Source organism: Sparus aurata, chromosome 5 (assembly GCF_900880675.1).
Source record: "Sparus aurata chromosome 5, fSpaAur1.1, whole genome shotgun sequence".
Classification (NCBI taxonomy): Eukaryota; Metazoa; Chordata; class Actinopteri; order Spariformes; family Sparidae; genus Sparus; species Sparus aurata.
Window position 1 is genome coordinate 14,865,380 of NC_044191.1, and position 25,175 is coordinate 14,890,554.

At 40.3% G+C, this 25,175-nt stretch overlaps 1 protein-coding gene across 2 annotated transcripts; it reads right to left on the minus strand.

Moving 5' to 3' along the window:
• Window positions 1–2,373: 2,373 nt before the first annotated feature.
• On the minus strand, window positions 2,374–24,742 carry figla (folliculogenesis specific bHLH transcription factor). Of its 2 annotated transcripts, XR_003983963.1 has the most exons (7): window positions 24,404–24,742; window positions 22,002–22,148; window positions 21,807–21,890; window positions 18,244–18,390; window positions 3,959–4,018; window positions 3,226–3,325; window positions 2,374–2,541 (listed from the first exon to the last, which is right to left on the minus strand). XR_003983963.1 is itself a non-coding variant. In XM_030415673.1 (6 exons), exons 1-5 carry the CDS (start codon window positions 24,602–24,604, stop codon window positions 4,001–4,003), a joined length of 597 nt encoding a protein of 198 aa, XP_030271533.1. In that variant the 5' UTR covers window positions 24,605–24,742; the 3' UTR covers window positions 2,374–2,541; window positions 3,959–4,000. The 2 variants fall into 2 exon arrangements, 1 of the variants encoding a protein (XP_030271533.1); XM_030415673.1 differs by lacking the exon at window positions 3,226–3,325.
• Window positions 24,743–25,175: the final 433 nt, after the last annotated feature.

The window sequence follows — 25,175 nt, forward strand, 5'->3', positions numbered from 1 at the left end:
GTGGAAGTAAAAATACGCTTACATGTTAAAGGTGCAATATGAAAGAAAAGAATATGTCAAAGGTCATGTTAAAATAATAGGGTGGACGCATGTGAGTAGAGGAACCATTAATGACTGCTGACTGTACTTTTTTTCTGTAACTTCTGTGGCTGTAGCTAGCTGCCTTTAGCTTGTTAGCTCAGTTAGCCTTGCAGCTAGTAGCTGACTTCACAGTCTCCGCAGGCTGGTAGCTTGACTCACTTTTTCTTACTATTGTTGATAATTTCAGTTATTTTTATTTTTTTTAATGCTTTAACTGGAATTCTTCCACAGATATCTCATAATACACCTTTGATGCATCATTAACACTAATCCAATCAGACAGCATATGAAACATACCCAATGGGGACATTCTACAATGAGAACTACATTTGATTCATAATTGTGGATGAAAATAAAATAAATTCACCCAAACATTTAAATTAAGTCAATAACTACTTACCCCAATGCCAATGGAAAGTCAGGAGAAGTTTGGTAGTCCATGAAACATTTCTGGAGCATCACAGAAAAACAGTATTGCAAAATTAAACATAAAATGGCTTCATCCAATCCCAGTCCAGTCCTTATTTTTTGTCTCTCTGTATCCCCCTTTTGCTTTCTATATTTATGTTTGCTGTTGCAGCTGCAATATCTGCTTTTCTCGTGACTCTTTCATTGTTTGGTAATTGTAATTCTGTTTTTAAAAGGTGCAATAAAAACTGCTATTAACTATAATAATAGTCTTAACATCTGTCACAAATGATGTAATGGATTGGGGGAAAACAAATGTTCTGTATCTTTACCAACCTCTAGCATTCACTCATCCTGTTAATATTCTTTCCATATATGTTGTTCTGCAGTGCCATTGACATGTTCTAGTCACCCAGTCGAGCCCACTCTCCTGCCCACCCATTAAATCCTTTTCCCCACTTCCCTCCACTGTATCTTTGTTCCTGAGGTCGTATATACAGTAATATTGAAAAAAAAGAACAGGAAAGATATAAATACCCTTCAGATAAACCAAACATCATAAATTTGCAAATCACCCAGAAAACGTACACTAACAGAAGAATACAGTAAATGAACAAAAATGACCGCAAAACAGTTAATAATATTAAGATCGCCACCCACCCCTGCACCTGTCCCTCCAGGTAAGCCAGACTAGAACCGCTCTTCTACTGTACTTACAAACAGATAAAGTTTGTCTTGTAGTCCCAACAACAAAGAGATCTTCTCCACTGAGTAACATCAGGATGGAGGTCGCTTCCCCAGCCAGTTCTGAACAAGTACTTTCGTGGCAGCTTCAAGCAGTATAGCAAAAAAGTACCGGGCTGAACTTTACAATATATAGTACCTTTCATGCAAACATGCAGCCATTAAGTTCTTCAAAGAGCAAGATCAAAACAGCACATGCAAGAAACTAATTTACCTAAAACAGAACATGCTCAGAATACAAACTATGTTTGTGGTTTGCAATTATCATTCTAAAAGAGTCTCCAGCATGCGCCTGTGTGCAGTATTTATTATTATTAAACCTTGTATGTTCCATCACAACTCCGTCCAGTAGTTCTATTCAGCAGTTTTGTTTAATATGAAGTCTTTGTGTCATATAATTCATCCTAACCTATAATTTTTGATGGTTTTTTTGTTGTCGTCTTCGGACCATTTTGAATTCTAACCAAATATTGTCCAATGACAGAGTCCGATTTTCTGAGTGTGTCCCAGATCAAGTGTTTCAGTAAGAAGCTTATAATATTCAAATTTAAATCTATTTCCTAACTGTTCAAATATTTTCATTTATTATTCATGGATGAATTTGATTGATATTTTTGCCATCTTTTATATGCAGAGTCTAATTTTAAGGTGGGAAACCAATTTCAAATAGGCAAGACTTGACAGACTTATGAGTTTATCAGAGAGACCAGAAGTTTACTGCAACTCTCTCCATATTTTAACTGTTGTTTTGGACCATCTTCTGAAATGAATCATCAGTGAATACAAACTCTGACAAAGTAGTTGTTACGCAGGTTGATTTGATTTGTGCAGTTTGGAAAATAAATGTTATGTTGTTCAGACACAATCTGTGATACCTGATGAAGTTAGAAGCAGCAACAACCACCTATTGAGAAAATGAAAGCTTTAACATTATAAAACATTCAAACACAGCATGCAATCATAGAAACAAATGAGTCTGTCATCTTTGTGCAAGTTTCTCCCTTCAAATGAGAATTCATTAAAACTGATCATTTTCATCTAATATTTGTCAGTATTGGTGCCATAAAGTGATGAAGTTGGATTATTACAGGAAGCAACAAATCCTTTCAAGTAGAAATAAATAATAAAAAAAAACAGAAGCTGTTTTGTACATTTTATTGAAGGACTGCCAAGGATACAGTTTGTAAAATTAAAATAAAATCACATTTACATTTACTCAAACAAAATTTAAATTTCAAAAGCTAAATTAAATAAGAAATAAAATTGCATATTCTTTGAGAAAAAATCTTTCTTCAAAGCAACAGGTCCCTGAAAAAGAAAGAATTAATTTCAAAAAATGCAGTTCTCTTGAAAACAAATACTAAAATCAGTGATTCAGTGACTGCACTGATGCTGTTGTTCTTAGCGCACCCTGATAATCCCTGTAAATTCTAGTCACTGAGGCATCTGTGCCCACTGCTGATACCACCCAACTTCAAACTTTCAACCAGAAGAGGGCACTGTAACAATGCATTTCATATCTCTAAGAACTTACTCCCATTACGTGTTTCATTGACATTAAAGCAAACTGTATGAGCATGAAAAAGGGGCAATTCCTTCTATATGTAAGAGTTCAGTGACCTCAGTAAACCACCAGTCGCACGTAATTAGAGCAGATGTCTAATCTGCCAATAATAACTTAACATCAGTGTCGGCATACTCGAACTGTAAGTACAGGGTCAGTAGAGTAGTAGCCGGATGATAGAAGGGTTTTAACATTGAATAGGTCAATTAACACTGAAACATTTATTGTGGTTGGAAAATTGAATTAATTAGTGCACTGAAAAGATGCAATATTACAGCAGCCATTCTGACTGGAAAAGTATTAAGATGGCTCTGTTCTATTTAAGTGATCCAGCAGGACCAGGACCCTGAAACTGAAGCAGCAAAATGGAATTCAGCCATCATTACTTTGATTAATTACACCTGTGATTTTCCTACTGGACATGTCACCTTGGCTGCATCCAGAAGTCCACCCTCTGGACTTGCAGACAGTGCCCTCGTGGACTTCAGTTGTACATACCGTGATGTGTTCATTGTCATTACGTCAAGCCTAGGAGTGTGTGAGACCGCAAGGCATATATAGTCACTGATAGGCAGGCCTTAAGATAAATTCTATAATCTTTACTTCTACATATTTATGTCTTATAAATGTGGTTAGTATTATTTCTAGCATACACTATTCAAGTAAGTTTCAATAAAATAATTGTTTTACACATTCATAATGAGTTCTACAACATTATGTCCATATCACAATGAATTGTGGTAAAGTAAATCAGTGAAGTCCAGTCCCTAAGGGGACTCTTGGAAAGTCTGCAGAAATTCCATTTGATGGCCCCTGCGGGCTGGATGAAATGTAAGTTTGGAAAACCCCTCAAGACTTGCAAACTTCCAGTGAACACGCACGCAAAGTCTGCAAGTGCGATCGACTTTCAGACCTTAACATTTCTTCTGGATCAATAGTCATCACATTAATAATCATTATATGCATCAATAATTATTACAACATTCATGATATTATAACCCCTGATCTAACCTGCCTGATGTTTACAGAATGTGTTATGATACAATAATTTATATGCGTCAGTGTTAGTTTATTGAATCATACAAAATAGTTAGGAAATCTGAGGTTTACTGAGCATGTGCCTCTGATAACTGATTTGATATTCATGTATTAAAAACCAACCTGGCAGGTTTCCACTACTGGTCGATCTGCTCTAAACATCACTCAGAAGGGTTGAGAAACCTGTTGAATTAAGAAGAAGGGAGAGATAAGCACGTTTATATAGTAATGTTTTTTCCTGGCTAAGGCTTCAAAATAAAGTTGTTAAGTATTAAGTTACTTAAGGACACCTCTTATACAAAGCTTCAGCTTTTCACACATTTCCCTATCCAAGGCTTGTTTAGCTAACCTGCAGCACATCACGGTAATTCTCTGAATAGCATAATGGTACGGGTGTAAGAAATATGACAAAACGACTGATTCAGCTTGAATTATCCAATCAGATAAGGAGGTACTTGTGAGGGCGCTGTGAATGTCTCAGATGTTTCAATCAACGAAAAGTGTTGATTGCTGATTGTATTGTATTCTTGCCTGATCATTTCATTTAACATCTGATTGTTTATTGTTTGAAGAGTCTGTCTTTAGACCTTTATATGAATGCTGCCTGTCACATTTTTGAGAGACTGATACAACTGATTTTGCATCAACTTAGCATATCAACTAGATCATATCACTAGACAATGAAGGCTCTCAGTCATCCAGGCCATAGTAATTCCCACAGAACCAAGCAGCTCTGGTCTAAAGATGCACCAGTGTGTATATCACTCAGAAAGCCGCCGCTGTGGATCCTTAAGAGGGGGGACAGTAAACATCATAATGATAATGTCTATGTGGTTTTTTCAAAGTGTTTCCCCCGCTGTCTACCTGTTAATCTTAACATGTACCCACTGACTTTTTATAAATCATATGGATGCTGTTATAATGTGTTGTGATTGAGAGACTTACCCACCAAACTTTCTGGAAAGTGACAAAAGTTACGTTTTTTTGCTCTAAATTACATAATCGCCATCAGTAGACAGGACGTTGTCTGACTCTCTCACTCGCGGGTATGGAGGCTGTTTTCTGGGGGAAAGTTCTCTGGAGGGCTGACTGTCGCAGTGATTTTTTCCAAGACAGTAAGTACAACAACACAATAGTGGAAGGAGACAGACACAAGTTTTTGCCTGGGACAGAATAATTTTTTTTAAATTTTAGATTATTTTGTTGAGTGAAGGATCTGTTTAGTTATCACACTGAACACCATCAGATTGACACGCCCCTGCTCCGCACAGCCAGCTTATCCATTCATAAAGGCGGCCGTTCTAGTTTGATGATGTGTCAGACATCCTCCTCTGGATGGCCGAGCTCTCTGTTGGACAAGTTTTCTTATGGATGTCCAGATGTACTGTGTTGTTCATGTGCTTATTTCTCCAGATGAGAGCTTATGTTCCAAGTAAGTTGTTTTGACTTTAATGTTGGAAATTAACCAATTACACAAGGAATGAGAACCACTCAGAACCATCTTAAGCAGAATCGACTCATTCACACCTGAGCTAACCTAGCCCTAGCAACCCACATGAAGGCCGATTGGGTCGACAACCTACAAGTGGCCCAAACAACACTGTAAGGAGACTCACACGCAGGGTTTAAAGCCAGCAACTCCCTACCAGTTAGTCAGAACTGGAGAAGCCTTTCAAATGAGAGGTGAAACGTCTTCAGTAAAACTCCAGTTGCCTACGATACAGCACTTAGAATAAATGCCATTAGAAAAACTTAAACGACCAAAACTAACACAAACACAATACATAATTAATTTCTTGTTACTCTGGTTCTCCCTTTCATTACTGTGCCCCTGTGTCTCTTGTGCTTCCCTCTCAGTCTCTTTTGTCTTTCTTGTATTGTTTGTGTGATGTTGGTGTGGCACATTGTCCCTGGCTCTCGATTTCCCACTGATTATACACATGCCTTCCATCAAGCTCATCAGCATGCAGTGTATCTTTGGCTCTTCATCTGCTCTTTGTCAGATCACTCTCTTAGTTACAGGGGAAGCAGATGTTTAAGGCCTGTATGTGTTTTGTGATCAAGTAATTTTCAGTAACTTTTTCTTGTTATTTTTCAAGATCAAACTCATCTGCCTGCCTGCTGCTTGCCCTATCGCCAACCTCAACCACCTGCTAATCCTGGCCAGTGCACATCATTCTTCCCCACTCATAAACCCAGCTTCAAGCATATCCTGTCATTCCTTACCGTGCCTCTTGCTCTCTGCCTCAGCCACTTTGTCACCATTTACTGATGCCCTTGCAACCCATTCACTTCAACAGGTTATTTCCACCAATTTTACACATTTAAGTGTTGTTACAGTTATCAAGACTACAAAGTAGAACCTGACCAATATGATATTTTTGAAGCCGATGCATACAGTATCTCACAAAAGTGAGTACACCCCTCACATTTTTGTAAATATTTTATATATCTTTTCATGGGACAAAGAAATGAAACTTTGCTACAGTGTAAAGTAGTCAGTGTACAGCTTGTATAACAGTGTAAATTTTCTGTCCCCTCAAAATAATTCAACACGCAGCCACTAACATCTGAACCTCTGGCAACCAAAGTGAGTACAAGTGAAAATGTTTAAATTGGGCCAAATTAGCCATTTTCCATCCCCGGTGTCATGTGACTCATTAATGTTACAAGGTCTAGGTTGTGAATGGGGAGCAGGTGTGTTACATTTGGTGTTATTGCTCTCACACTCATACTGGTCAGTGGAAGTTCAACATGGCACCTCATGGCAAAGAACTCTCTGAGGATCTGAAGGAAGACTTGTTGCTCTACATAGAGATGGCCTAGGCTATAAGAAGATTGACAACACCCTGAAACTGAGCTGCAGCACGTTGGCCAAGAACATACAGCGGTTTAACAGGACAGGTTCCATTCAGAACAGGCCTCACCGTGGTTGACCAAAGAAGTATAGTGCATGTGCTCAGCGTCATCTCCAGAGGTCGTCTTTGGAAAATAGCCATATGAGTACTGACGGCATTGCTGCAGAGGTTGAAGAGGTGGGGGGTCAGCCTGTCAGTGCTCAGACCATATGCCGCACGCTGCATCAACTTGGTCTGCATGGCTGTTGGAAGGAAGCCCCTTTTAAAGATGATGCACAACAAAGCCTGCAAACAATTTGCTGAAGACAAGCATACTAAGGACATGGATTACTGGAACCATGTCCTGTGGTCTGATGAGACCAAGTGTAGTATAAAATAACCATAAGTAAATAGTGGTCAGTATAAAATAACCATAGTTAGTAAATAGTGACTAATGATAACTGATAATAATTGTTAGATAAAAGTAAGAAATTAAGTTAATCAAGTGTGAAAAAGTTGCTGAAATATACTACTGGGCACCAGCTGACTGAAATGGCCATCTACTGATTAAAGCTACTGTAGTGTGATGATGTAAAGTGCGAACCAAATACACAACACTTTTATTGTTCTTTATATATGCAGTGCAAAGAATGGTTAGATATAATCAAGAATGGGACTGAGTTTCTAAGAGCCAGTGATATAGAAAAGAGGGAAAGCACCTGTTTAAAAAAAACAAAGCGAAGCAAAGAGCAACTGGTCTATGTGCAGTTCTGCATGTAGGCCAAAGCTTCACACAGGCGCAGAAAGTAGAACAGGGATTTTCCAGCAGAAATATAGAAGAATAGGGAGGACACTCCCAGTTTTCTGTGTTTAAAAGATGATGCTCAATGCTGTGAACCTTGGGTCAGTTTTTTTTTTTTCACAGATTTTGTCTGTGACTGATCTTGTTCTTTTTTTGCCAGCAAACAACGTCCTACTGCACTCAGCAATGAAGACTCCTGATGACTTTTTTTGATCTTTGAAATCTTTTAGATCAACTGAGAAAAGTGAAGTCGATGTACAACACAAGATAAACTTATTTGGTTCAGATCGTGTCATGCGTGTGTGGCGGCAGCCAGGTGAGGAGTACAAAGACAAATGTGTCTTGCCTACCGTCAAGCATGGTGGTGGGAGTGTCATGGTCTGGGGCTGCATGAGTGCTGCCGGCACTGGGGAGCTTCAGTTCATTGAGGGAACCATGAATGCCAACATATACTGTGACAAACTAAAGCAGAGCACAATCCCCCACCCTTTGTAAACTGGGCTGCAGGGCAGTATTCCAACATGATAACGACCCCAAACACACCTCCAAGACGACCACTGCCTTGCTAAAGAAGCATGACGACACCACGAAGCTGGTGTCGTCATGGAGGAGTGGAAGAGGATTCCCGTGGCAATCTGTGAAGCTCTGGTGAACTCCATGCCCAGGAGGGTTAAAACAGTGCTGGAAAATAATGGTGGCCACACAAAATATTGACACTTTGGGCACAATTTGGACATTTTCACTTAGGGGTGTACTCACTTTTGTTGCCAGTGGTTTAGACATTAATGGCTGTGTGTTGAGTTTTTTTGAGGGGACAGCAAATTTACACTGTTACACAGGCTGTACACGCACAATTTTACATGGTTTCAAAGTGTAATTCTTCAGTGTTGTCCCATGAAAAGATATAATAAAATGTGAGGGGTGTACTCACTTTTGTGATACTGTATATGAGCTGACAGACACACATTCTTTTGCACTGATCCCTTAAAAGTGATCATCAGACACTTGTACATGAATACATGATGGAGGCAGGATATTTAACCGCCTAAAATAACATCACTTGAAATGTAATGATTTTAAATTACACCAAGTGTAATTTTGACACAAAGTTCTTCAGAAAGCCAGAGGTGTTCATATTGACCGATATCACTTTACATGACGATACAATTTATCTATGACAGGCCAATATCAGCCACCCAACATATCTGATGGGCTCTAAAACAAAGTAGTATAAAGCCGTTTGTGGCTCCAGAGGAAACTCAACGTAATCTGATAAATTGCGTCCAGTTATGTCCCTCAGTGGCTAAGTTGCATTCTGGGAAATTAGGCACCAGGTATTAAAAAGCCATCTACTGACTTCCGGTGGCTGCTCAGGCGTGATGCACGTGTAGTTCTGAGCTACGTCTCAAAAGTCCGATAATACACGAAATATCCTACAATTCAGAAACTATTCTAGTTTAAATTACGTCTAAGTATTGCTGCAAAATGTCGAGCGGGAGAGGAGCGAAGAATAAATCGTCTGCGGACGAGACAGTGGGCAAAAAGAAAGTTTCGGGCCAAGAACTGGAGGACACCTCAAATGCCGCCATCTTATTAGCCTTGCATGAACAAGAAGAAAGGCTAACCGGGAAAGTTAAATTGGCTGTGAGAGAGGCAGTCGAGGAAATGCTTGCCGGTGAAATTCAAGCCCTGAAAGCTATGACTGAAGCCTCCAACTCGGCAGTGAACAAACTCAGCGGGGATATCGCACAGCAAGCCGAGGTCGGTAGAAAGCTGCAGGGGAGGCTGGACGCTACATTGGCTAATATCAGAGCGGTGAAACACGATGTGGGTGACCTCCAGAAAGAGCTACTGGATCGCCGTCAGAAAGTCGCTGAGACGGAGGACAGATCACGGAGGTCTAACCTGCGACTTGTCGGCCTGCCAGAGTCAGCAGAGGGTGAAAATGCCATCCAATTTTTACAAGATAACTTACCCGTGTGGATCCCCTCCCTGGCCGGGGAGAAGATTGAAATTCAACGGGCCCATCGTATATTCACCACCCAGGACAGGACCAGCCGCCCGCGGACACTCATCTTCCGGCTACTTCGTTACCAGGACAGGGAGAAAATTCTCAATGGAGCCAGAGCCCTCTCGTCCGTGCCTACACACCAGATATCCAGCGACGGGCGGACATCGACATCCAGGCTGCTGTTTTTCCCTGATTACAGCAACGATACCGCACAGAGGAGGAAAGCCTTCGATCCGGTGAGAAAACAGCTTGCCGACCGAGGTCTGCGGCCGTTCCTGAGATATCCAGCGACACTGAAGGTTAAACACAACGGCTCGCTGCACTTTTTCGAAAGTGTGGCGGACGCAGAGACATTTATGGCCAGGCTCGACCGGAGCCCTCGTTCAACACCCAGTGAAAACGGCACCCCCCGCGTGTCTTTCACCGCCATACCGAAGGACGAGGGACCCTTGGTGGACGCTGTTTCAACTTGACCCAAAGTAGCGGATTGCTCGAGGTTTCATGCTGCTTCCTCTCCTCTCGACTGTATTGAGTGTTTGACCCACATTTGCATGAAAGAGGTAATGAGTGTAGTACTGTTCTTTATTTTACAGGTTTATGGCTGTATTACTGATATTTTTGATGGTTTATAAATGCCATTACAGGTCACTGCTGACATTGTGATAAACGTCAGTTCTGATTAGCGGGGATTTGGCACAAGTATACTACCTCTTAATACTGATTAAGTCACTTTAAGTATTCAATTCAGGTTGATGCAGACTGATTTTGAGGAGATACCCTGATTAGAGCCCAATTTTGCCTTACAAGCAGATGGTTATTGAGTTATTGTTTCTGATACCCATACGGACTCGGACAGGAGACGTGTATCACTGTTGACGCCACAGTTGGTCAATAAGAAAGCCCCTTTTGTCATTTTTCTTTTTTCTTTTGTTCTCCATCCTAAGAGACCATTTATCATCTCTTGCGGATGGAATGTTTTGTTATAATTGTTCTGTGTTTTATGCCAGAGCCTTGCTATTTATATAGAGACTGTTATATGTTTTTTCTGATTTGCATGCTTTATATTTGAGGAGCACCATTTTGTGCAGACCTACATGTGATATCCTCCAGTTGATGAGATGGCTCAAACTTGAACATGAATAATTCCTTAATGTAATGTCGTGGAATGTCCGGGGTCTAAATTCCCCAGTAAAATGCACCAAATGCCTAGAATTCCTTAAACGTAAAGAGGTTTCCATTGCTCTGATCCAAGAAACGCATCTGAAAATAACTGATGTTCATAGGTTTCAGAATAGATTCTATAAGTGTGTTGCCCACTCCTCTGCGACAAATAGGACAAAGGGAGTGGCTATTTTATTCAGTAGGAAGTTGGGGGTGAAGGTGGAAAAATCGGGCAACGATGGCATTGGCAGACTGACTTACGTCTGTGTTACAATTAACGATACTAAAATTTGTCTTGCATCGGTATATGGCCCAAACCCCCACGATCCAAACTTCTTAAGGACAATCTCTAATTCTCTCTTAGACTTTCCAGGTCATCAGCTTATAGTCGGGGGTGATTTTAACCAGGTGTGTGACATAAATTTAGACAAATCTGTAAATGCAATTTCAACCCAGGACTCCCCTCGAGGGATCAACACCTTTATTTCTGAGCTTAATGTTATTGATCCATGGCGCTTAAGGAACCCTTTAGTTCAGAATTATACTTTTTTCTCGGCCAGTTACAAGACATACTCAAGAATTGATTACATCCTCACTTCCGCCTCCCTGAATCACTGTATTAATTCCACTGATATCCTCCCCATTGTAATATCAGAACATGCCCCTGTGTTATATAACTTTAAGTTCCTACCGACCCACAGTAAAGGTACACACAGGTGGCGTTTCAATACAACATTACTCCAGAATGCAGATTTTTTGAAAAAACTGAGAAATAATCTTAAAATATTTTTAGAAATTAACTTAGAGACAGCAGCCTCACCCCAAATACTCTGGGAAACCACTAAATGTTTTATAAGGAGAGAGGCCTTGTCATTTGCCTCTTATTTGAAGGCGACCAGAAGGCATAGGGTTACACAATTGGAAGATGAGATACGAACTTTGGAATCTGACCTAAAACAGCAGTTTTCTGAACAAAACCATTCAACTCTCTCGGCCCTGAAATTTGAACTGAATAATTTGCTCAAAGATAAAGCTGAATTTATAATTCATCGTACAAGACTCACATATTATGATCAGAGCGAAAGATCAAGTAACCTTTAGCTGCCAGATTGAAACAAAATGAATCCTTTTCCACTATTAGTGCAATTCAAATATCATCTGGACCCATCACCTATGACCAAGGTGAAATAAATAATACTTTTGCAGAATTTTATTCTCATCTCTATACAGCGGATCCTGCTCCTGACTTGGCTGCCCTTAAATTGTATTTGTCAGAACTTAAATTACCATCATTGACTGACAATGATGCAGAATGCCTTGAAACGCCACTCACTCTTTTAGAACTTAAAGAGGCATTGAGCTCAATGCAAAAAGAGAAATTGCCTGGCTTGACGGGCTGCCTCCAGAGCTGCTGTTGGAATTGTGGGATATCGTTGGGCCATTGCTTTTAAATTCTCTTGAATATGCTTAAGACACTGGTTCCTTTCATCAGGATCAAAATACATCTCTTATATCAGTACTGCTTAAGAAAGATAAACCATCTTTGAGATGCGGCAGTTACAGGCCGATATCACTCATCACAACAGAACTGAAGCTCTTTGCCAAAGTGCTAGTCAGAAGACTGGAGCCATGTGTAGGTAAATTAATTCATTGTGACCAAACAGGTTTTTTAAAGGGGAGACTTGCATCAGATAATATCTGACGCCTTTTCCATATATTACATACGTCAGAATCGGATACACGCCCTGCAGCTATATTCAGCCTGGATGCGCTAAAAGCCTTCAATCGAGTCAGCTGGGTATATCTGTGGCAGGTTTTGGAGAATTTTGGATTTGGCAAAAAGTTATATCAATGATCAAAACACTATACACCAACCCTTGTGCAGTAGTACAAACAAATAATGTTCTGTCCAAAACATTCCCTCTGCAGCGTGGAACTCGGCAAGGCTGCCCCCTGTCCCTGCTCCTCTTTGCTTTGTCACTTGAACCGCTAGCCCAGACAATTAGATTAGACCCGCACATCTCGCCCATCAGTATACAAGATACACAACATAAAATTTCGCTTTACGCGGGTGATGTATTACTGTTTTTTACTGACATTTCTAAGTCTCTACCTCAAATACTCAAAGTTTTCACACAGTTCAGCCTATTTTCTGGTTATAAAATTAACTGGGATAAATCCCTACTTATTCCTTTAAATGCCCCTGCAAAGCACCTTACTTTACCAGCCATTCAACATATTCAATGGCATAACTCCACATTTACATATCTAGGCATAATTGTAACCAATTTCTCGGATATATCGCATGCAAATTATAATAAACTTAAATCAGAGATTGCATCGGACATTCAGAGTAGAGATGCACCGATCAGGATTTTTGGGGCCGATCACCGATCACCAAAAGCAGTATCTGCCGATCCCGATATTGCCGATCACCGATCACAGTGTCAAATCCATAAATTATTCTATATTGTTGTCTTGTGTAACTTTCATATATTTAATTAATGATTCTTCTTACACAACATTGACATTGTATTATTAAGTATAAAAATTAGGAGATGAGAAAGTATCATGAATTGACCACCGTTTTATTGCAGGCTGAGGCAATGTGCAATATTTCACAATATTTGAGACTCTCTTAGAGACAACTTGGACTCAGCTTACATAAAGTAACTGTAGCTTACTAGTGGGAATGCATGCAGTCAGGATGGGAATTTTGTCATTTTAGGGGCAAGTCCATTTGGCATGCACTTTTGTTTTCAGGGGCACCAAGGCCACATGACAGGGCACAAAGGCCACTGAGTAAAATTTGTTGATTTACCTTTCAGACTGATACCATAACATCCTAATTTATAATAAGACATGGATTATGTATTAACACATTTTCTAATACCAAAATCAAGTTAAAGTTACATTAGAAAGTAGTTTTTGTTAAGTAGGGTTAGGGTGAGGTGATTTTTGTGACACTACACTGAATATTAATGTTATTGAATATTTCTCCCAATCCACCTTATTCCTGACTTCGTGAGTTTACCCATGGTTCATAGCGATATTCGGTTATGCTCTTCCGGTTGAGCTGGTTGACCTCGGTGTTTACACTAGCGTAGCTGTCATGCTCGCTCTAAAAACCGGCTTTTTAACACAAAGAAAGCGACAGAATGGATAAAATCGGCGGTGGATACACAGAACAGATCTTTTAATAAGTCGTGAGGACAGTTCTCACAGTGCCTCACCCGTCAGTTCTCACGGAGTGGGCAGATGACATGAAGCATTAGCCCGGCATTAGCCCGACGTTAGCTACAGCGACGTAGCTAACGTCGGGCTAAAGCTTATCTTATATTTTCTGGAGGTGTTGACAGTGGAGAATTACGCAGTTACAAAAGCACAGAAGTATACAACTACCTGCACAGTAACTACATAGGGAAAGTACTGTTGAAGAAACACAGCGAGTTATTTCTGAAGGCAGCAGTAGCGCCCAGCCAGAGTGTCAATCAAGCTAAACATACAGCGTGGATAATGCTGAAGGAAAGTGAAGTCGTGGAGACAGGCGGCTGCTCTGACATTGCCGGGTTAGGGAAGTCATGCAGTCATGCAGCAGTGTGGAAGATATTGAGAAACCCAAATATTTATTTTAGTGTCAAAGCCGCGAGCCGCGCTAGTCTCCGTTCCTCCTTCCTCAGCATGGCGTGTAGGGCGCAGGGCACGGACAAGTTTGACTAAGTTGTTGATGTACTACACGAGACGTTTCTGAAAAAAACTTCAAATTTCATGAATTGTTGTGGCAACCAACAACGGCACATGTTGTACCTGACCATTTTAAAAACAATATAGCACTTATGACCTAACGCTAGTTGTTTAGGGCTAGCTTAGCGGCAGCGACCATCATGCAGTTGCAAGGCAACCGGAAACAGAAAACCGCCAGCGGAAGTAGTTATCTGTCATGGCAGCCCCCATAGGCTCCCGAGGAAACAGGTGGATAGAAATTCCCCCAAATTATGGCAAAGCACATTTTTTCCAAACAAAAAATTGTAGAATAACAGCAGGAGACCATGGATGTGTGGAGTGATTTTGGTGGCACTACACTCTGAATAAAAGTGAAGTTATTGAATTTTTTTGTAGTTTCTCTTTTCAGTGCTGCACTTTGTAGACGGTCCCTGCGCCCTCGTCTCACAGCTGGCTGACCATACAGACCAGAGTTAATGTCCAGACGCTCGCTTTGATGAAAATACGGTTGTAGCTCGTTGTCTATCTTACTACGGTAGAAAAGAGCCGTCGTTTGTGTTTTAACAAGGTTTCACTTATGAGTTATTGATCCGGGAAGTTCGAATCTGTGAATATATTTCCAACTTTACCGGACAAAATCCTACCACATAAGTCAGTTACGTATCATGTCAAAACCGGCTGCGCTCGCTTTCGCACCTGTGCTGTTAGTTTCGTTCTTCTGATTTGAGACGCTGCTGCTGTTTGAGAGGCTTTCACGTGAGATCATCGTGATGACGAGACTCCATCTGCGGGAACCGCGGACTCACTGAAGTTACTGTGAGTGACTACTGTGCACTCAGGTGGCTGTAATTAAAGGCAAGCCCGCTACGCTGACCGGGCCAGGGGCACAGAGGCCACTGTGGCCGTACGATGGGTGTTTTTTCACGCTGCATCAAGGCCACGGCCGCCGTGAAATTCCCACCCTGAATGCAGTCAATGCACTGTCTCTATAATTGAAACGTCATCTGATCGGCGTGATTTGATCTATTTTGAGAACTCCGATCAAAACCGATAGGGGCATTATCGGCCGATTGCGATCGGTTGCCGATCGATCGGTGCATCTCTAATTCAGAGGTGGTCTGAGCTCAAGATGTCACTGCAAGGCAGAATTGCAATACTGAAAATGAATGTACTCGGTCGACTGAATTTCCTGTTCTTTATGATCCCTTTACCTCCACCACCTAATTACTTGGAGGAACTACAGCCCTGACCACAAAATTCATATGGAATGATAAAAGAGCTCGTATTCGCTTACGCACGTTACAGCAACCAAAACACTCTGGAGGCTTGGCAGTACCTGACTTTAAATACTACTGGTCATTTCAAATAAAACAATTGGCAATTTGGTGCAATGAGAATGTTGTCACACCCTGGCGACAGATGGAGAAAGAGATGGTAAAACCACATAGGATAACGGATATACTATTTTGTGGGGTGAAACCTAGGTCTGTATGTAGAAAGTTCGGGCCAATCATAGGCAACTCCTTGAAAATTTGGTCTGCTGTCCAGAAACATATGGGTTGTAACATAAAGCTCTGTGACCGCTCTCCTGTTTGGTATAACTACAATTTATTACAGCATTCTGGTCCCTATTTTAATGACAATTGGGCTTCTGGAGGAATTCACACTCTCCAGGATCTGTATGATGGAAATGGCTTGATTTCACTCCAAGAGCTTAAAGAAGGTTTCCTTGGTTTTTGTATCTCCAACTGAGATCTGCAATCTGTGCCCATGGAGTTCCATGGGATTCACCTTTACCCTCTCATCCGTTGGACATTTGGATTTCCTCTCGAACTCCCTCTACTGGATTAGTGTCCGCTGTTAAAATGAACTGCTCTCTAAAAGTGTTAAACCTTTGGGAGTGATCAATTCTTGGAATTGTGAACTTGAGGGTCAGGGTTATGACCTGGACTGGAACAAGATTTGGACTAACATAATCTTTTCATCTAGGAATCCAGCACATCAACTTATTCATTACAAGTTTGTGCACAAATTTTATGTCACACCATACAGACGCTTTACAATGAAACTGACAGATGACCCCAATTGTACAAAATGTGATCAGAACACTGTTGGCACATACCTTCATATTTGGTGGGAGTGTCCCTCCGTGTCTGGCCTTTGGTCCAAGGTGCATAATTGCCTTGAAAATATTTTAGGATTTTCCATTCCTATGCATCCCCCCCTACTTTTATTTAATGATGACTCCGCTCTTAGTGGCAATACTAGATTTGCACAGAGGAAAATTATATTTGCAGGATTGACTGCCGCTAAGAAGACTATAATACATTCGTGGTTTTCCCCGGATATCCCATCGACAAAAGAATGGTTAAATCATTTTAGAGACATTGCTCTTTTAGAAAGGTCATTGGCAGTCATACACAAAGCGCGAGCATCTACTATGCAGGCCTGGGATGCTCTTATCGGTTCTCTTTCTAACATAACATTGCTCGCTCGTATTTAAGGGTTTTGTTTTTGTAGTTCTTTTTTTTCTCTCTTATTTTACTTACTTTATCTCTGTAGGTCAGCTTATCTTCTGTCCGATACTTCCCCCTCTTGTTATTTACTTGTGTACACAATGTGTATGTGTACATGCGTGTGAGTATGTGTGTATGTATGTAGGTGTATGTATGTGTGTGTGTGTATGCATATATATTATTTGCTTTTATTTGCTTTTTATTTAAAACCTTTAGTTATAAGGCAATGGCACTATGTTTGTGATCTAATGTTCAAAGTGTTTAATAAAAAGTTTGTCACCAAAAAAAAAAAAGCCATCTACTGGCTGAGTATTGCAGTCCAAGAACAGTGTTGGACCGATTGTGGAGAGTTTAAAAAAAAGATCAAGATAGATACAGCAGAATCAGAGATATCAATATTGATTTTATCCATTCGTCTTTGGTAAAAGATGGAGCTGAATACATTTATGCTGCTGAAAATGCATGCTATGGGTGTAGAATCAAAGCATCTGACCACTGAACCATATGATTCCAGCTTTTCATATTGTACATTACTCTCATTTCCCACCCAACTGTACTTGAAGGTGGTGGACAGGAACTCTACTTCTAGTACAGTCAGGCAAACCATTTTGGCAAATCAAACTAAGGGCACACTCGCACTAGGCAATTTGTACCATGCCCAATACACTTTCTTGGCCCTGGCGTGGTTGGAAGAGGTGAGCTTCGGCACAGTACGGTTGCACATGCAGGAGCACAAGCATGTGGGGCACCAAGTGGACATAAAGTATAATCATGCGATTACCCCGCCTTGCATAATCAAGAAATCCAAGAATGTAAGAATGGTGTTTATGACCAAAACAACACAGAATAAGCCACGAAGATCAAGTCGTGTTGTTCTCCATTTGCTGCGAGCAGGCTATGATGTGATGACATATGTATAAGAGGTAACTATGCTCAGGCTTTTGTTGTGTCCTCCTCTTGAAGAGTCCCATTATCTGCAATTCAGAACGGTTTCTATAGAATCCTATTCAAGTTTGTATCCGAGACTATTATGGATGGAGGAAAAAGGCATATATATGTGTGTGTGAGTGTGTGAGTGTGTGAGTGAGTGTGTGACAGAAAATGAATGTTACTAAGCCAAACCTAGACCAGAAGACTCAACTGAAATACATCAAACCCACTGATATTCTTATTATCATTTCTCCCCCTTTATGTTCAATTTAATATTGTTTTATATCATTCTGTTGCCTTTTTTTCTTTACATGCTGTCTCCTGCACTACGCCAGATGGCTGGACAGTGTCAGAAATTTAGCAGAAATGTAGCTGAAAAACACCAAGCATAAAATTAGACTCAATATTCGGAAAGTTAAATGACTTACTGAGGTCTGATCAGGTGCTACTTGGATGATAAACTGGTATGCAGGCATCAGACAGTGTTGCAACACCAGTCTGGTCATATCTCCGTCCTCTGTTACCGGTTCTGGAGGCAAAGTGAATTCATCTTCCATCTCTGACATGTTCAGCAACTGTCAGGAAAAAAACACATAAGTAAAACCATATCAAAATATATCCTTCCACTATCAAATCATACGATAACTTAAAAAGTGAGTCCATGACAGTTAAAATGATTAAAAAATATACACAGATCAGCCTAAACATTAAAAGGACTGACAGGTACATTGAATAACATTGATCATCCTGTAACAATGCAAGTCGCTGCTGGGAAACTTGGGGTCAGTTGACATGCACCACCCACCCAAACACAACACGCTGGTGTACCAGAAACCAGAGGATGCACAGTCTGATAGATGCAGTGTTGGTGCTGTTCCTGGAACATCATAATTAATCTTGCTCCAGGAACATCAAAGCATCTGGCCAACAGTGACTTTGTTGTGTCACAGTTAATCCATAAGACAGCTGCAGCCGATTCAGAAGGCTGCTGCTCGAGTCCTTACACAGACCAAAAAAGAAGATCACATCACTCTAGTTCTTAGATCTTTACACTGGTTACATGTCTGTCAAAAAATAGATTTCAAAAACCTTCTGTTGGTCTACAAAGCACTGAATGGTTTCGGGCCAAGTACATTTCTGATATGCTGCTAAGTAATGAACCATCCAATCCAGAATACAATGATTTGCAAATCCTTTTCAACTTATACTCAATTGAATACACTACAAAGACAAGATATTTAATTTTCAAACTGATAAAATGTATTGTTTTTTTTGCAAATATTCACTCATTTTGAATTTGATGCCTGCAACACATACCAAAAGAGCTGGGACAGTGGCATGTTTACCACTGTGTTACATCACCTTTCCTTTTAACAACACTCAATAAGCGCTTGGGAACTGAGGACCCGATTTTTTGAAGCTTTGTAGGTGGAATTCTTTCCCATTCTTGCTTGATATACAACTTCAGTTGCTCAACAGTCCGGGGTCTCCGCTGTCGTATTTTGCGCTTCATAATGTGCCACACATTTTCAATGGGAGACAGGTCTGGACTGCAGGCAGGCCAGTCTAGTACCCACACTCTTTTACTATGAAGCCACGCTGTTGTAACACGTGCAGAATGTGGCTTGGCATTGTCTTGCTGAAATAAGCAGGGACGTCCCTGAAAAAGACATTGCTTGGATGGCAGCATATGTTGCTCCGAAACTTGTATGTACCTTTCAGCATTTATGGTGCCTTCACAGATGTGCAAGTTACCCATGCCATGGGCACTAAGACACCCCCATAACATCACAGATGCTGGCTTTTGAACTTTGCGCTGACAAGAATCAGGATGGTCCCTTTCCTCTTTGGCCCGGAGGACGCAACGTCCATGATTTCCAAAAACTATTTAAAATGTGGACTCGTCAGACCACAGGACACTTTTCCACTTTGCGTCAGTCCATCTCAAATGAGCTCGGGCCAAGAGAAGCCAGCAACATTTCTGGATGTTGTTGATATAGGGCTTTCGTTTTGCATGGTAGAGTTTTAACTTGCACTTGTAGATGTAGTGACGAACAGTGTTAACTGATAGTGGTTTTCCGAAGTGTTCCTGAGCCCATGTGGTAATATCCTTGACAGAATGATGTCTGTTTTTAATGCAGTGCCGCCTGAGGGATCGAAGGCCACGTGCATTCAATTTTGGTTTTTGGCCTTGCCGCTTGCGTGCAGAGATTTCTCCAGATTCTCTGAATCTTTTGATGATATTATGGACTGTAAATGATGATATCCCTAAATTTCTTGCGTTTGTACATTGGGAAATGTTGTTCTTAAACTGTAAGACTATTTGCTCGCGCAGTTGTTGTGTGTGAAAGTGGTGAACCTCACCCCATCCTTGCTTGTGAACAACTGAGCCTTTTGGGGATGCTCCTTTTATACCCAATCATGGCACTCAGCTGTATCCAATTAACCTGTTCCCCTGTGAAATGTTCCAAACAGGTATTTTTTAAGCATTCCTCAACTTTCCCAGTCTTTTGTTGCCGCTGTCCCAGCTATTTTGGAACATGTTGCAGGCATCACATTTAAAATGAGTGAATATTTGCAAAAAAACAAAGAAGTTTATCAGTTTGAACATTATATATCTTGTCTTTGTAGTGTATTCAATTGAATTTAAGTTGAAAAGGATTTGCAAATCATTGTATTCTGTTTTTATTTACGTCTTACACAACGTCCCAACTTCATTGGAATTGGGGTTTGTATTTGTATTAATGTCTTGTTTCTTCATGTCTTCCTACTTGTTTAGAATGTGTTAACAATGTAATTTTTAATGTCTTTTGATGCTTTTATGCCACTAAAAGCACTTTGAGGTGCCTTGAGTCTGAATTGTGCTACACAAATAAACTTGCCTTGCCTTAAGTAATTCAGGTAAAAGACTAGAAAATACAAAGTTATCCTTTGAAACACATGGTTAATGTTGTGACGGGTCTATTTTCACCCAAACAATGTTCTCCCAAACCTAACCAAATACAACTAAAGATATCCTGCCAAAAAGGGAGCCTCTTTTTTTTTTTTTTTAAACATATGTTTGTTTGTTTTTTCACAAAAGGAGTAAACAAACATTACAAGGTGCACACTCATACAGCTGGTCCAGTAGTTTACAATTCAAAAATAAAGTTATTTGACCAACCAGCTTATACTTAACTGAAGAGAATACACAATTGTGTATAAATTAAGCAGAAATTGTGCTTGCAGAATACCACCCCGCCATTCCATCACTGTATAGAAAAACTTCTCTGCCTGTCAACTGAGTCAAAAAGGGAGCCTCTTAATACAAGACCAGAACATGTGGCCTAGAGTACCTTTTGCTGTATTGCATCTGTCAAAAATATCAGTAACATAAGTAAATAATAATTCAACCTTGATCAATCCTCTCCATCACCTCCCTCAAAAGCAAATAGAATTCCTTCTTTTATGCTTTCCTTCCGTCCTTGGGTAAGTTTTCAAAATGTTTGGAATTATTCTTGAAATGTCTGACCTGCAATTCATCAAAAAAAAAAAAAAAAAAGACCTCGTTGAAGAGAGCATGTTTCTTTCAGCTACATAAATTGATTTTGTACAAGTCACCAAATGTTTTCAGACTTTACTCCCTCCAGTGAATAAAAGTTCGATCTGATTGAGATATAAGTATTTTTGTGATACTGATAGATGCTGTGAGCAGTGATTATCTCAAAGTCCACTGCTCTCGAACCAAAACATCTGCCTTTTTCTCCAATGGTGTTGATTTTATTTCTCCCATGAGAAATTACATATTTCAGCCATTAAGCTGAAAAAAGAAAAATGAAGGCGGATTTGAAGGACCTGGCTGAATGTGCCATCATAGCAAAGCAATTTTTAGTTTAAAATACTGACCATCTTTGTTTGTGTTTTACTTTCATTACAAACTAGAAATGTAAGGGTCATCTCCAAGGTTGTCTTGTTTTCCACTACGCAATATCTAAAAAAAAACAATACTTACGTCATCCCCTCTCCATAGCTCACTGGCGAAGCCTTCAGTCTGACCATAAGTGATTGCATTCTTTAGGAAATCAGTCCCGTCATTCTGAGAAACAGAAAATAACACTAATCACCATCTCAAAACAAATTGCAGTGCAGTCCTTGGGAATTGTCAGAGGACACTTTCTGTTCAAGTTCTGATGAATGCTGTACTTACACTGTTAGTATCCTGCAAAACTGCAACAAGCAATCGAATGTATTCTGTCGCAGCTTTAAGTGTGTCCACTTTGCTGGGCTTACGGTCTGGTCGCATTAATGGCACCATGCGCTTCAAGCGGGAGAACATGGTGTTCAAGTTCCTGATCTGCAAAGAAGTTTTTATATTATATAATATCTATATTGATTAATTACTTAATTTAAATAATATGATGAAAATTTAATATGATAATAAAAAAGTTGTACACACACACACACCTTTTTTATTATCATACTACATTTTCATCATCAGACCAAACAGACTGATAATGACAAACAACTTCCAACACACATACCCAACATTCAAAAACAACAACAGAAACAGACAGGACAGAGATTTATACACCAAAGTTTCTCCAAAACAAGACATATGACAAAGAATGTCCCACTGAGCCCCAGACACTTCCACTTATTTCACAAAATCCATGTGTGTTGCTACAGAGCCTTTCAGGATGTATCATTGAGACGAGCACCCTAATCCAACCAGAAAAACAAGGAGCGCTGATAGCCCTACATTCCTTTAGGGGTATTCTCTTTGCCACCAACATACCAAACATGAGGGCCTGCTTTACTGTTTGTGGCAGTGTAAGAGAGGCTTCTGAGCAACCGAACTAGGCAACAAATGCATCAGGTTCAATATTTAGAATTTACAACTTAAAGATAACAAGGGATAATCTTAACACAAGACCAGAACGTGTGGCCTAGAATACCTTTTGATGTATTGCATCTGTCACAAATATTAGTAACATTAGGACTCTTTTGGTATTTTTTCTTTGGAATAATGTAATCTACGCATAACTGTCAACTGGTTCAATTGCAAACTTGCATAACTTGAACCTTGATCGGTCCTCTCTGTCCCCTCCCTCCACAGCACCTCAGGCAACTCCTAACCAAGATCTGCTGCCCAGGTAAATTTGTTATATTCAGATGATACCATTTGAAAACACTAATCAACTTTTGAGACAAGGTGTTTGGAATCAGGATGTTGCCTCTTGAAAGCATGTTGAGAGTATTCCTTGGGTAAGCTTTCAAAATGGTGAAAAAAGTGATCATCTATGTACAATTTAATGAGAACTTCGGTCGATTTAAACATGCAGCTTCATTGCTCAAGCTACCCTTGACTTGCCAGTACCAAAGACGCGAACATATTTGGTCCAACCATTACAGAGCTCCGTGAACGGAGACATAGCATTGACAGCTAACAGCATGGGGTCAGAACTTTGCACTGTGTTTTAAGCGTCTTAACATGCTCCACATCTCACACCAAAAGTTATGCAACAACAGCAGACACCTTAGCACACAGCACTGCAGCGTGTATGACTCAAAATGAATTAAAAAGTAGTTAAAACAGTGTGTTTGTGCAAGCAGCCACGTACCTGTTTGTTGACATCCGTGCGTTCCGGTAGCTAGCTAGCTAGACATTGAATTTGTCTTGAGTTTATCTTTCATTGCTGATGATATGAGTTGCAACCGTTTTGTAAAGCCATGTGCCATTTTTCTTTTTTGTGCCCTGATCTGATCATAATGTCCAGTGTGCAGTTTTCTACAGGGCTCTGTACAGCAAATAAAGCCGGCACATCTCATTTGATGTTATTATGAACTCAGTAAACCTCTGACAGTTGTATTTTAAACAGATGTAAGTAACCGAAGACAAGTTGTAGTTGTCAACACAAAGTTTAGGAGAGGAATTTTAATATTTTATTAATCAGGTAATAATACACACTCAGAATTATTTTTTTTTTCTATAACTGAATAAACAAGCTGTTCTCTGAGGAAAATAGGGTCCAGAACACTCTTTGAAGCTAGAAAGGTGGCAGGGTCTGCCACATATAAACAAAGCGAAACAGTATTAAATAGTGTTGTTCTTTAAGGTCGGTTTGTTTGTTGAGTTTATACATTTTATTTGAAGAGGAACCATGTACAATCTTAAACATAAATGTACATCTGCAGTCGCCAGTTTGTTTATTTGGTTCATTAAGTCTTTATTCATGTCTTCCCCAAAAATACACAGTGCACCGTCAAGACATGTTTGAGGAAACTGTGCATAAACCCTTTATATCGATCAATTCATTTTCCAAGTCTGACCGTGAGAATCCAGTCAGTTTTCTCCCGCTTACTGCCAAACTGAACTGCATTTACAATTCTTTAAATCAAAAAAATAAAACCGGGGCGCATGCGTACTGCCCCAAAAAACTAATAAAAACACATTTAGTTTTGTTGGCTAAAAGGTGTGTGGCATGAAGTTTTCCTTCGAACATGTCTTCATTTTTAATGAACACGAAGAAAAGATGGGTGTTGCTACTGTGGTCGGCTCTCCTCCCCTGTTCATTAAAAATTATAAATTCATTTCCAGGGAGCACTCACCCTGAGGCGTTCCTTGGCGTTGACCAATTCTCTTTTTTTCACGGTTTCTTGGAAGTCCTCAGCGACGACGTATGAGCCGTCCTTCCCCCGTCTGAACTTCTCGATGTTGCTGTACACGGGGAGCGCAGATTCGCCCGTCAGCCGCTTCAGAATGTCGCTCATTAATTCCTCCTCTGGCACTTTCATATCAGCGACAGACATGTGTTATTAAGTTGCCGAGCGGTCGCCTTTAGTCACATAGTTTCCGCCGCTGAGTACTAACAAAGACGGACGAGCAGCTCCGAGTGGTCACACCTGTGTCGCGGGTTTAATCAGGCCCCGGCAGCAGCGCGAGGCCGTCCGGTGGAGGAAGCGCTGACCTCACAGGCCCGCAGGTAAAAGCAGCGTCTGCAGTGCGCAGCACCTCTGCTCCTTCTTCCTTCTATCAAAAACTGTTAATTCCCCGTGTCATCTGAAGCAAAACCACGTTATTTGGAAAACAAAGCTTATTAACCCTCCTATGATGTTCGGGTCAAATCTGACCGATTTACAACTTTATAAAACCCTAAATATTTTATTTTTCCTCAGATTGCCTCGAGGCCTTATGATTTCCTCCACACTAGGCATTTGAACATATAACAATTCTGATCACCACTTTCATTGAATTTTGAGTGGTCTAATCAACTTTGTAACACCTGTGGTGTTCCCGGTCAAAATTGACCGGCATAGGAAGTTAATGGGCAATGCTAGATTATGTTCATTTATTAGATGGAAAACATACCCATGTACACCC